The sequence below is a fragment of the Pristiophorus japonicus genome, chromosome 5 (genome assembly GCF_044704955.1).
Source record: "Pristiophorus japonicus isolate sPriJap1 chromosome 5, sPriJap1.hap1, whole genome shotgun sequence".
Lineage (NCBI taxonomy): Eukaryota > Metazoa > Chordata > Chondrichthyes > Pristiophoridae > Pristiophorus > Pristiophorus japonicus.
In genome coordinates, this window is record NC_091981.1 from 214,178,251 (window position 1) to 214,191,683 (window position 13,433).

Here is a 13,433-nt window from a genome sequence, read left to right on the forward strand (position 1 = left end):
ATACAGGTATTAAGCTTCATTCTTATTTATTCTCAGATCTGGAATATTGCTGTAAACAAGCTAACATTCCTGAACTCCTACAAGATGAAGATGTCAGTCATCCTGGGGGTTGTTCACATGCTTTTTGGAGTCACATTAAGTTTATTGAACTACATGTGAGTATATAGCCCTGGCTACAATATGTAAAGGCAGATAGAAAATGAGGGGTTTGCCTACGAATATCAATGTTTACTTGTCCAATTACTCTGTTGCATTTAATAATCACTTAAATTCAGATTTTTCTGTGCTTCTTGTCTCTTGTTAAGAGCATCTGAGCTCATTCAGAATGCATGGGGATTGTTTACTTTGATGCGCTCTTGTTAGCATTTTCAAATTCAAATCTACATACCATGGTGTAAATGTTTCTACGTTGATTATTGGAATTCTGTAAGAGTTAAAAGTGTTATCTCACACATTGGTTAAAAATGGTGGCATGATTATAATGAAGATATTGGGATAGAATTCTCCCATTCTCCTGCTGTAACTTTGGCAGAAGATCAGTGGAATGACTGGAAAAACCGCATAAATGCCCATTTCTCTGTGAATATCGTTGCTCTTTGATCAAAGTTACAGCGGGAAATCAGGAGGACCCCACAGAAATTTTAGCCCAATTCTCATCTCTTGGTCTATAACCACCTATAATTTAAAAAATAAATTACAGACTGCTGAAGATAATGATGAAAAGCTATTTGAAAAAAGTAGCTGAATAATTATCTGTTCAGAATACTTACTGCTGAAAGGGTAGTTGCTGAATTGCAAAAGGGTGGCAAGCTGTCTTTTCGTCGCTTGGGACTAGATCTAAATTGACAGCAGACTAACTAAGCAAAAATCTCTGCCCTCTGATGCCTAGAAAATTCCTAAGCAAATGAGTTAGAGCAGTCCAAATATGGATTGACATATCAAAATTGGCCATAGATTGTTAGTCTCACTCAGACTGATCACAAGAATGGCAGGATTTGAAAACGAAAAGCTTCACACTGGTGCAGTAAGCAGGGATCTATTTAAGGATTAGAGGCAAGGTAGAGTAGAAAGAGCTTTACCTAATACCTAACTCGTGAACTACTTGACTTGAGTGTCAAAAGTGGGAAAAGGTTTCACTCCCGGCACTAACCTCTTATCTTGACCAGCACACAAATTTTCCAAGAGAAAATAACACTGGTGTTGTCACTGAGTTAAAGATTGTTTCATACTGGTGGTGAATGGTTTCCACCTAGTGTTGATGAGGCAGATTTTTCAAACGTTCTTTTTACTTACCTGCCAGTTGAAGGACACTGGCACCACATGCTGATTCTGCTTAATCACAATTTGAGTTATAACTCTTCTAATTCATGTGCTGTGCTTTCTACACCAAGCAGGTATTAACTAGGTAAACCTTTATTGTACATACAAATATTGGGCTCAATTTTCCCCAATGCCAGTTTTTGGCGTATTGCCAGAGTTACGTCCATTTTTTCTGGTCCCACCTACTTCCAAAAAAGTACCAAGTTTCCCCATTCTATTTTTTGAAATTGGTGCCACGCAGCCTGTCCTGTAGCTTTTGGGGGTGGAGCCTAATGTCTGCACTGAAATAACGATGCCCCTCCCCACCCCCCTTCTGCACATGCGCGGTTAAAAAAAGGATGTTTTTGACGTGATTGCAATGGGCGCAAAAGCCCAGTACACCTTCCGTTCTGCATTCGGCCATTTTTAAAGAGCCATTGTGTGTGTGACAATTTTAATTCTCATTGGAAAAATCAGAGCTGCAATACAGGATACAACATGGCTCTAGGACGAAGAATTGCTTACAATATGAAGTGGAGGCACTGGTTACTGTAATTGAGGCCAGATGGCACGAGCTGGACACCAGCGAGGTCACATAAAAGTTTCCCCCAAAAAATGAAGTAACGCTGGAACCAACTTGCAGAAGATTACTGTGCAATGGTGACTACCCCGAGGTCTGGAGGCCAGTGCAAAAAGAAGTGGCAGGACCTTGATCAAGTAGTTGGTGTAAGTAATATTTTCATTTATTCACTGGAATTGCAATCGTAAATGTGACCATGTGTATATGTCCCACCCAGCAGAAAGACACCCTCTCTAAAAAGTTATATTTTCTTCTTTGCAGAAGAAAGTGGCACACAACAAAAGGGAAAGAACTCAAACAGGAGGGGGTCCGGCAAATCTGCACCCACTAACGCCCTTGGAAGAGAGGGTCGCTGCTTTGATGGGTTCTGCCTGGAGAAAAGCAACCACCACTGCACAAGCTGGGCCCATCGAGGGAGAGGGTAAGTCCTGCAAATTCCACAGACTGGCTTTACTGAATGTTAAGTACTGCACGGGCTAGCCATGCTTCAGTTCATGGGGATGTCTCCATCAGCTACGCTTCATCATTCATCGTGGTCCTTCAAATCAGCCTGCTGCCTGGCCTGCGCTGTGTGAGCCTACTCATGCCACCCTGTCTCCTCCTCTGTTGCTAACCATTTGTCTCTTCTGTTATATTTTGCAGAACTTGAGGCCAATCTTGCCAATGCAGAAAAAGATTCAGAGGCAGACGAGCCTGAAGAGGAGAACATCTAATCCCACCTTCAAGGCCAAAAGCATAGTGGTGAGGGGGAGGGGATGGATGAAGCCCCCACTGTTATACTCACTTTGGAGGAGGTGCAGGTGCTGCCCATTGAGGTGCCAGCCCCTTTCCTGAGTGGTACGAGTGTTGCTGGGACATTCCATGGTTTCCCACAGTCCGAGACTGGAGATTGCAGTGGGGTGCAGCGAGGCACACCCAGGGCCCCACCGTCTCAGGCTGCGAGTCCCAGTGAGATACAGCGAGGCACGCCCAGGGCCCCACCGGCCGAGGCTGCGGGTCCTAGTGGGATACAGCGAGCCACACCCAGGGTGAGGAGGGGAAGGAGAACTTGACAGCACTCTCCTGAGGTGCAGGATAAACAGATGTGGTTCAGATGATGGCAATGAGTACAGAGGGCATTGACCTTACGCGATTACTCCTGGACATTATCAGTGGGATGGGTGATGAGGTATTGGGACTGTCGGGAAAAGTAACAACACTCTCACGAGAAATGGGAACACTGTCCGGGACCATGAGGGAGGGAATGTCTCAGGCAGCAGATTCAATATCAGTGCACATGAGGGAGAGAATGTTGCAGGTAGTTGACACACTTGTTAAGTCCTAGTTCGGGTGGTCAGCTGCATTTGACAATAATCGAGTCAGATACCTTCAATCTTTACGTCTTTATTGAAGCAGCTTCGGACCTGTTACCAAACTGCCAGCACAGAGTCTACAGATTCCGGGGCAGGCAGACAAAAGGTCTGCCTATCCTCAGACGCATCCCTTTTATTCTTACAAACCGAAGGAGGTATGGCCTGTTTCATCAATCACAGTGTGTTACTAGGGCTTCATGAATTGACAGCCTGTTTATCTTTAGAACACTTTATGCTTTTACGAGCGGAATAGCCCAGCTTAATCACACGAAGCAAATGTGCACCTTATCAAGTCATGGCCATAAACCCTTGTTTATCAGTGATGGTCACACAAGCTACTTTGTCCACTACTTTCTCACGGAAAACCAAGTCTGTCTTTTCTTCTTTTCTTATTGATTTGTAGAACCATTTTATTAACCCTTTCATGATTCTTCCACCTACATTCACATTCCCTCCTTTTGTCATTTCATGATAACTTCTCATTCATAAATGTTTACTCTCAATTTTGTGCATGGCCCGGTACTCCCTGCCTCAACGTGCTGGCCAGTCACGCGGTTTCAGGAGTCCTGGTTGCTTAGATCAAATTATGCTCCATGTTATTGCTAAGATCAATTTTGTCCCGACCAGTATGTGTGAAATTATATGAATCCAAGGATGGATGTTCACATTTATTCCCCAATCCCAGACCTTTCTCTACCAACTCTGACTTTGTAAGTCTACATCGATATCTTCTTCCAGTACTTTGATTTTAGTTTGCAGTTGGTGGTAGAGCTTTACGGATTGACCCACTCTGAGCCTCAACTCTCGTAATACTTCGGTTAGATGTGGGATGGGTGATATGCGCTTGCCCGATCGTGACAGGTCGTAGTGGCGTAAAGCAAAAGTTTGGCTGTGGTATAGGGCACTGCAGGTCATTTGGGTCCCTTGTCTTACTTCTACACAGGTATCCACACTCTGGCAAGGGGTGATGCCCGTGTTTGAGTCGTGAAGACAGGAATAATTGGACTGCTTTGTGAGACAAATCTGGTTAACGGGCACATCCACTTTTGCGCACCCGAATCCTGTACCATTCCAACACTGTGGGTACCCATCCTTCCCAGACCCTGTGGTGTTTAGGCAGGTGGCTGGAGTACCTCAGCCATCGGAATATATGAAGGTAATGTTTTCGGCGGGCGGGGTATCATTGTATCCTCGTATGTAAAGACAGGGATCCATAACCGGGGTTGGGGTAAACAATTCAGTGACCGACATAACAGGGTAGCATACAACCGACTCTGGCGCGAATAAGATCTTTTGAGCCCTCAGGAATATATTATGATCGTTCCCCAGTTGCCCTTGCACGTTCCTTTTCCTCCTTTGCCCTGTTACTGATGCCAGGGATTGGTCCTTTGAATCAACTAAGTCATCTTCAGGTTGATCAGGGCAAACAAAGTCCATCTCACATTCCCTGAACCGGCATGGCAAATTCCATCGGTCTTTGCCCTGTAGAGTCACCTGTCGATCAACCTGTGAGAGTATACCCGTACGGGATTTTATTTTAGTCATGGTCCATGATTCGAGATCGTCTGGTGTCCTGGTTCCACATTGTACGATATCTCCCGTACAGAGGCGGAGAATTTGCTCTCGTGAGCCGTCGGTTGGGCAGCTGAGTAGTCGTCCCCCTGTTTTTGTTACTGTTATCAGCAGGATCACGACTCCTAACAGCAGGGTTCCGTGCACTCTTTCAATCCTGAAAGACAAAGGGGCTTGCAAACCATCATGTTACTATTGTGGCTACCAAGGACTCATGTTATGCCTAAATACCTAAAAGCAGGACAAACAATCATATGATAATTAGATTAATTAAAATTATGGCTTAAAGTTACGGCTAAAACGGTTACGGAACAACGGGAACGAACGTATTATGGCACTTCAATTATTAGTCCACGTCTATCGCCACTCCCCCCTTTTGATTACCGCCGGTAATCAATTTGCAATGATGCATGTGCACACACGCATCTCTACCTTCCACCTTTGCAGCGGTGGGGGTGGTGAGTAAGACCTGAAATGGACCATCCCATCGGGGCTGGAGATGACGTCGCGTCCAATTTTTGATGAGGATGAAGGATCCGGGCTCGATAGGGGATGATCCGTGAGAAGAGGGACGGTCATCATAAGCGGTGCGAACCTGTGAATGAGAGGCTCGCAATGCCTTAGTTAGGGCTAACACATAGGTAGTCATCTCCTCAGTCATGTGATGAAAGTAAACGGCAACTGGAGAATGGTGGTCCCAAGGGGTGCGAAGAGGTCTGCCGTACACGATCTCGGCCGGGGTGAGACGCGTCGTCCTTGCGGGGGTAGAGCGAATCTGAAAAAGAGCTGCAGGTAACAATTTTAACCAAGTCGACACTGTTTGAGAGGTCAGTTTAGCTAACTTGGTTTTAAGAGTCTGGTTGGTTCGCTCGACCAGACCCGCTGCCTGGGGGCGATAGGCACAATAGAGTTGTTGATGTATCCCTAACTGTTGGCACAATTCCTTGTTTACAGCTGCAATGAAATGGGGTCCGTTATCTGAGCTAAGACGACCGGGAACCCCGAAGCGAGGGATAATTTCCTTCAGCAATATCTTAACAACAGTACAGGCTCTATTATCCGTAGTAGGATAAGCTTCAATCCATTTACTAAAAACATCAACAATAACCAACACATATTTATAACACTGACAGCGTGGCAATTCTATATAGTCCATCTGCAAAGTCTCGAAGGGTCCGGCTGGCAAGGGTGTTTTACCTAAAAAACATGGTACCCCCCCTTCCAGGATTATGGCGTTGGCAGGTAAGGCAACGAGAAATAATATTCTGCGCAAACATTTGGAGGCTAGGATGCCACCATGTCTGGAGGAGCAGGTCACTAGTGGCTTTTGCTCCACAATGCGTGACATAATGAACACATTCAATTACCCAAAGGGCCAATTCATCGGACATACAAATTTGACCAGCAGGTGTGATCCACAACCCGGAGGCAGTATCATATTTACAATCAAGATCGTTCCAAAGTTGTTTTTGTACAGCAGGAGCGTCCTCCTGTAGGCGAAGTACCTCTTTGATGGTTGGCATTGGCTTTTCAGGGACCGACAAGCTCGGTTTAGAGCTGGACGTCTGCCTCATCATTCGGGGCACAACAATCTGCTGACTCCTTGCAGCACACTTAGCCGCCTCGTCAGCACGGCGGTTCCCAATATCGATTGGAGAGGAACCAGCAGTATGAGCGGAACATTTAATAACAGCGATTTATCGAGGGAGCAGAAGAGCAAGTAATAGGTCAGACACAAGCACTTGATTCGAGATTGGCGTACCGGTTGAAGTTAGGAATCCTCGGTTTTTCCAGAGCTGGCTGAAGTCGTGGACAACCCCAAAGGCGTAACGGGAGTCAGTGTAGATATTGACTCTGAGATCCTCTCCTAAAATACACGCACGGGTGAGGGCAAAAAGTTCTGTTTGCTGAGCGGAAAGGGGGACCTGGAAGGCTCCAGACTCGAGAGTCGTTCCTTCTTTGTTGATGGAGGAACTGCCATCAGTGAACGTAACGAGATCAGGGTTTAACAGAGGGGTATCTGAAAGGTCGGAGCGAGGGCTCGTGTCCTCGAGGACTGAGTGCAGACAGTCATGATCCAGCTTCTCAATAACAAGAGGTGGACTTTCAATGAAAGTTGCCGGGTTTAGCGTGGTACAGTGTCTGAAGGTGAGGTGTGGATTATTAAGGAGGTAGATCTCCTATCTGTTCTGTCGGGCTGAGGTCAAGTGCTGAGTTTGAAGTTAGCCAAGCAAGGCTACTACGGCATGGGAGCTATAGACCACAATCTCTTGCTGCAGAGTCATATTAGCAGCGGATTGCAAACTATCATAAATGGCAGCCAGAATCTGTGTACAGTGGGGATATCCAAGGGCGACAGGGTCTAATTTTGAGGAAAAATATGCAACTGCTCGGTGTCTATCTCCATGCTTCTGAGTCAGAACCGAAGTAGCGCATTCTTGGAGAACGGTACAATATAACTGGAACGGGCGATCGTAGAGGGGTCTTCCCAAGGCTGATGCTTGTGTAAGGCAAAGCCTTAACTGTTGGAAGGCATCTGTCGCCTCTGGTGACAGCGTGAAATCTCCATCGCTGCTTCTAAGGCTTCGTGAGTTTGATGTGTTAAGGCTTCCTTAAATCTAGTCCATTCAGGACCAGTAAGTACCTGTTGTACCAGAGACCAAAGGTCCCTTGAGTCTGCTTGATAGACTCTGATGGTTCGTGACAAAAATTCAATGAACCGTTGAGGACAGGTATTTTTATTCGGGGCGCTGGTTAATATGGACATAAGTTCATGAGGTTTCCAAGGTAACCACACTTGTATCTTAGCAGGGGGCTGCACATCCGGGCCTCCATCCTCAATAGGCGCGGCTGGTGCCAACACGCGAGGGTTAGGGATAGTTCTGACGGGCAGCTGTTTCGGCGTGCGTTTCTTCAGGGGTCTTGGTGTCTCCCCGTCATTGCCCCCTTCAACATCGTCAACCCATCCCGACTCTGAATCTGTCCCAGTATCTGACCCTGACACTATCACATCATCCTCATCCGTAGGGGTTGATTTCCCCTTTTTCCCTTTACCACTACGTCGTTGATTTCTTTCAAGCTGTTGTAATCTCCCTGTTTCCTGTTCAAGTTGACGCCGTCTTTGAACCTGGCTTCTAGTCCCCTCTGCAACGGATCGACAGAAAACCTCATCATCAGACTTAGTTCCCCGAGACTGTCGTTCTATATTAGACACATTGTCTAAACTGGGATAAATGAGTGTTGCAGCAGCAGTGGCGCCCGGTGTTGGGACATTAGGACCGGGGTAAGGGGGTGGTAGAACTCCGTTCGTCTGTAAATTTGGCACCGGCACATTTACTGCCACAGCCGCGTCAGCCAAGGCATTAACATCGTGTTGTGCCGTCGGACGAGGCGGAGGAGCCCCTGGAGTTATATTCCAATTATCCCATTCATTGTCATCGTCAGCCCCTTGCATGCCAAGACCAGCCATTGAACTACGTAGTTCAGTTAAAGATTCCTTGTTTGTTCTATTTCTCTTTTCCTGTGCACATTCCTTTCTTTAAATTTCCAATGACTTAGGGATTCCCGCATCGGTTAATTCCTGCCTTGAGAGCATTCTCCTGCCAACTCGCCAGAATATTCTTATCTTTTTCATCTTGACAATGTTGGCGCCAAATTTCAATCAATTTCTTACTCTTTTTCCCGATTCCCCTTTTCCAAATTAATTCTTGGGCGCGTTTAATTGTTTCTAAATCACTTGAACCCCCTAATGGCCATATGTCGGAACCTAATTTCTGATTCAAACCTCCCGACAATTGTCTGAGTTGCTCGTTTTTATCTGGGTGTTTATTACCCATGATATAACTTATCTTAACCTAGGTATTCAATGTTTTGACGGACTCATTAAGTGAGACAATTTCAAATCAGTTATCTTTTAACCCACCACCATGGTGTGCACCCACAACTTCCTTTTCTCTTTATTCCTTTTCTCTTTATTCCTTTTCTCTCTATTCCTTACTGTTTTAACGTTTGACGGACTACTTGTGGTAGACAATTTCCAGATCAACCTACTCCTTCGTCATTTTAACGGACCACCATCGTGGACAATTCCAAATCTATCTTTTCCTGGGGTAATCTGACAACTGACCACAGGCGATCCCGTCAACAATTAATTGAACAGTGGTGAAAGATCCGCGACAAGAACTTACGACAGGAGGAAAACAAAGTGGCAATTTAACTAAATATACTCACTTTGGGGCCCATTTCCTCTGCCGCGTCCCGTCTGTAGGATATCAATGATTCAGCCACTTCCAATCGAGAGTTTTTGGGATCCCACTTCTGACACCAAATGTTAAGTCCTAGTTCGGGTGGTCAGCTGCATTCGACAATAATCGAGTCAGATACCTTCAATCTTTACGTCTTTATTGAAGCAGCTTCGGACCTGTTACCAAACTGCCAGCACAGAGTCTACAGATTCCGGGGCAGGCAGACAAAAGGACTGCCTATCCTCACAGATGCATCCCTTTTATTCTTACAAACCGAAGGAGGTATGGCCTGCTTCATCAATCACAGTGTGTTACTAGGGCTTCATAAATTGACAGCCTGTTTATCTTTAGAACACTTTATGCTTTTACGAGCGGAATAGCCCAGCTTAATCACACGAAGCAAATGTGCACCTTATCAAGTCATGGCCATAAACCCTTGTTCATCAGTGATGGTCACACAAGCTACTTTGTCCACTACTTTCTCACGGGAAACCAAGTCTGTCTTTTCTTATTTTCTTATTGATTCGTAGAACCATTTTATTAACCCTTTCATGATTCTTCCACCTACATTCACACACTGTTGCTCAACATGAGGGAGGGCATGTCACAGGTAGCGGAGACACTGTCGGCAAACATGAGGGAGGGAATGTTGCAGGTAGTTGACACAATGTCAGGGCACATGAGGGAGGCAATGTCGGAGTGAGCTACTGCAATAAGGGAACACGCCCAGACCCCACGGCCATTGACAGAATCAACTGCCACTCCCACTCCAATCCCCAGACCAGCCTCTGAAGAGGACCAAGCCGGGCTTTCTACATTACCAGCTACACCTGCTCCCCCCTCGCCCCATCAAGATGTTCAAAAGAATAAGCTTGGTACCAACCCGAGAAACGCTGCATCACTGCCTGGTTTGGCAGATGGAATACAATGTCGGAAAGTGTGAGGTCATCCACCTTGGGAAAAAAACAGTAAAAGGGAATATTATTTGAAGGGGGAGAAATTATAACATGCTGCGGTGCAGAGGGACCTGGGGGTCCTTGTACATGAAACTCTTTTAGAGTTTATCTGTAAAACATAAAACATTAAACCGTGCCACCCGCCCTGGATGACACAGCAGACATTTACAAGGCCCCTTTTTTTTCTTTTTTTTTTGGTTTTTTTTTGGGGCGCTAAAATCAAATTTTTTCCGGTGCCCCCTATAAAAGGGAAGGGGACACTAAAAGCACCGGCAATTAAAACAAATTAAACTTTAAAACGTAAAATCAAATTAAAATTTGGTTGCCGGGCGTGATGATGCACTCCAGTCCCTCCGGTGCCCACCTCTCGCGGAAGGCCGCGAGCGTACCGGTGGACACCGCGTGCTCCATCTCCAAGGACACCCTGGACCGGATGTAAGAGCGGAAGAGAGGCAGGCAGTCAGGTTGAACGACCCCCTCGACCGCCCGCTGCCTGGACCAGCTGATGACACCCTTGGCCGTGCCCAGGAGCAGTCCTACGAGGAGGCCTTCGGACCTACCCGCTCCCCTCCGCACAGGGTGCCCAAAGATCAGGAGAGTGGGACTGAAGTGCAGCCAGAATTTCAGGAGCAGCCCCTTCAAATAATGGAACAGGGGGTGCAACCTTGTGCACTCAATAAAAACATGGAACACGGACTCCTCCAGACCGCAGAAATTGCAGGCGGCCTGGGAGTCCGTGAACCGGCTTAAAAATTTATTGCACGGCACTGCTCCATGCACCACCCTCCAGGCCAAGTCCCCGATGAATAGTGGGAGGACCCCTGCGTAGAGTGCCCTCCATCGGGGACCCCCGCCTCCTCCGGATGGCAAGATGGTACGCCATGGCATGTCCGGACGGCCGGCGAGGATGGCAAAGTTGAGAGTGTGCAGGAGCAGCCCGTACAGGAAACCCCTCCGCGCGGAACTGAAAGGCACGGAGGGGATTTCCCCGAGGCGGCTCAAGTTGTGAGGCGCCAGCCCCCGAGGGAGGTTCCGGGGTTTGGCGCCGATGAGGAATTCCGTCCGGACGGGGGTCAGTTCGGACGGGATCTCCCCACGTGCTTGAGCCTCCTCGATGCACCTAACGGAGTCAGGGCCCAGAGCTGTTTTTAGCGACTCGATGGCATCGGCCGCGTGGCGGACGTTGGCAGAATTTAGGCGCCGTGCCAGCGTGTCTGGCGCCATCCAGCCCACCCCTCCGCCATCGAGCAGGTCCCTGACCCTGGTCACCTCATCAGCCACAGCCCTCTCTTCCGACCGCCACATAAAACCTCGGTCGTGGAGGTACGGATTCCCGAGCAGCGGCTCCTGCAGGACGGCCGCCACTCCATCCTTGTACATGAAACTCTTTTTGGAGTTCACCTGCAAAAACATAAAACATTAAACCGTACCACCCGACCTGGGTGACACACCAGACATTTACAAGGCCCTTTTTTCCTTTTTTTGTTTTTTTTTTTTTTTTTTTTTTTTGGGCACTAAAATCACAATTTTCCAGTGCCCCCTATAAAAGGGAAGGGGACACTAAAAGCACCGGCAATTAAAACAAAATAAACTTTAAAACGTAAAATCAAATTAAAATTTGGTTGCCGGGCGTGATGATGCACTCCAGTCCCTCCGGTGCCCACCTCTCGCGGAAGGCCGCGAGCGTACCGGTGGACACCGCGTGCTCCATCTCCAAGGACACCCTGGACCGGATGTAAGAGCGGAAGAGAGGCAGGCAGTCAGGTTGGACGACCCCCTCGACCGTCCGCTGCCAGGACCGGCTGATGGCACCCTTGGCCGTGCCCAGGAGCAGTCCTATGAGGAGACCTTCGGACCTGCCCGCTCCCCTCCGCACAGGGTGCCCAAAGATCAGGAGAGTGGGACTGAAGTGCAGCCAGAATTTCAGGAACAGCCCCTTCAAATAATAAAACAGGGGCTGCAACCTTGTACATTCCATAAAAACATGGAACACGGACTCTTCCAGACCGCAGAAATTGCAGGCGGCCTGGGAGTCCGTGAACCGGCTTAAAAATTTGTTGCACGGCACTGCTCCGTGCACCACCCTCCAGGCCAAGTCCCCGATGAATAGTGGGAGGACCCCTGCGTAAAGTGCCCTCCATCGGGGACCCCCGCCTCCTCCGGACGGCAAGATGGTACGCCATGGCGTGTCCGGACGGCCGGCGAGGATGGCAAAGTTGAGGGTGTGCAGGAGCAGCCCGTACAGGAAACCCCTCCGCGCGGAACTGAAAGGCATGGAGGGGATTTCCCCGAGGCGGCTCAAGTTGTGAGGCGCCGGCCCCCGAGGGAGGTTCCGGGGTTTGGCGCCGATGAGGAATTCCGCCCGGACGGGGGTCAGTTCGGACGGGATCTCCCCACGTGCTTGAGCCTCCTCGATGCACCTAACGGAGTCAGGGCCCAGAGCTGTTTTTAGCGACTCGATGGCATCGGCCGCGTGGCGGACGTTGGCAGAATTTAGGCGCCGCGCCAGCGTGTCTGGCGCCATCCAGCCCGCTCCTCCGCCATCGAGCAGGTCCCTGACCCTGGTCACCTCACCAGCCACAGCCCTCTCTTCCGACCGCCACATAAAACCTCGGTCGTGGAGGTACGGATTCCCGAGCAGCGGCTCCTGCAGGACGGCCGCCACTCCAGCCGGCGGAGACTGCGCTTGGTGGAGACTTTGTTCCAGACCCTGATGAGTTCCCTGTAAAAGACAGGCAGCTCCCGGAGGGCGGTCCTGGCACCCCCCAGGTTCACAAAAAGGAGCTGCGTGTCATATTTGAGGTCGCGCTGCTGGCGGAAGAAATACCTCGCCAGAGCGCACCACCTAGGAGGGGGCTCGACGTAAAGGTATCTCTGCAGGGTCTGAAGATGGAAAGTCGCGAGCTGGGCGCTGACGCACACCAACGACTGACCGCCCTCCTCAAGCGGGAGACTCAAGACCGCAGCAGAGACCCAGTGCTTCCTGTTGTTCCAGAAGAAGTCCACCAGCTTCTTCTGTATCTTGGCGACAAACGCAGGGGGAGGGGTCAAAGTGACCAGCCGGTACCACAGCATTACGGCCACCAGCTGGTTTATGACTAGCGCTCGACCCCTGTAGGACAGCACTCGGAGCAGTCCTGTCCAGCGCCCTAGGCGAGCGGCGACCTTGGCCTCCAGCTCCTGCCAGTTCGCCGGCCAGGCTCCCTCGTCGGGGCTAAGGTAGACTCCCAGATAGAGGAGATGGGTCGTGCTCCAGGCAAAAGGCCTGAGCTCCTCCGGCAGGGAGTCCACCCGCCACTGACCCACCAGGAGTCCGGAACATTTCTCCCAGTTGATCCTGGCGGAGGACGCGGCCGAGTAAATCTCCTGGCACTCACGCATCCTCCGCAGGTCAGCGGGATCCTCTACCGCGAGGAGCACATCATCGGCG

At 49.1% G+C, this 13,433-nt stretch overlaps 1 protein-coding gene across 1 annotated transcript in view; it reads left to right on the forward strand.

Annotated features, from left to right (window-relative positions):
* The window catches only part of LOC139263956 (V-type proton ATPase 116 kDa subunit a 1-like), a 242,186-nt gene that overhangs the window by 158,680 nt on the left and 70,073 nt on the right, over window positions 1-13,433 (forward strand). Inside the window, exon 14 of the mRNA XM_070880048.1 lies at window positions 37-155. Coding sequence (XP_070736149.1) covers window positions 37-155 — 119 coding nt within the window. The remainder of the gene's footprint in view (window positions 1-36; window positions 156-13,433) is intronic.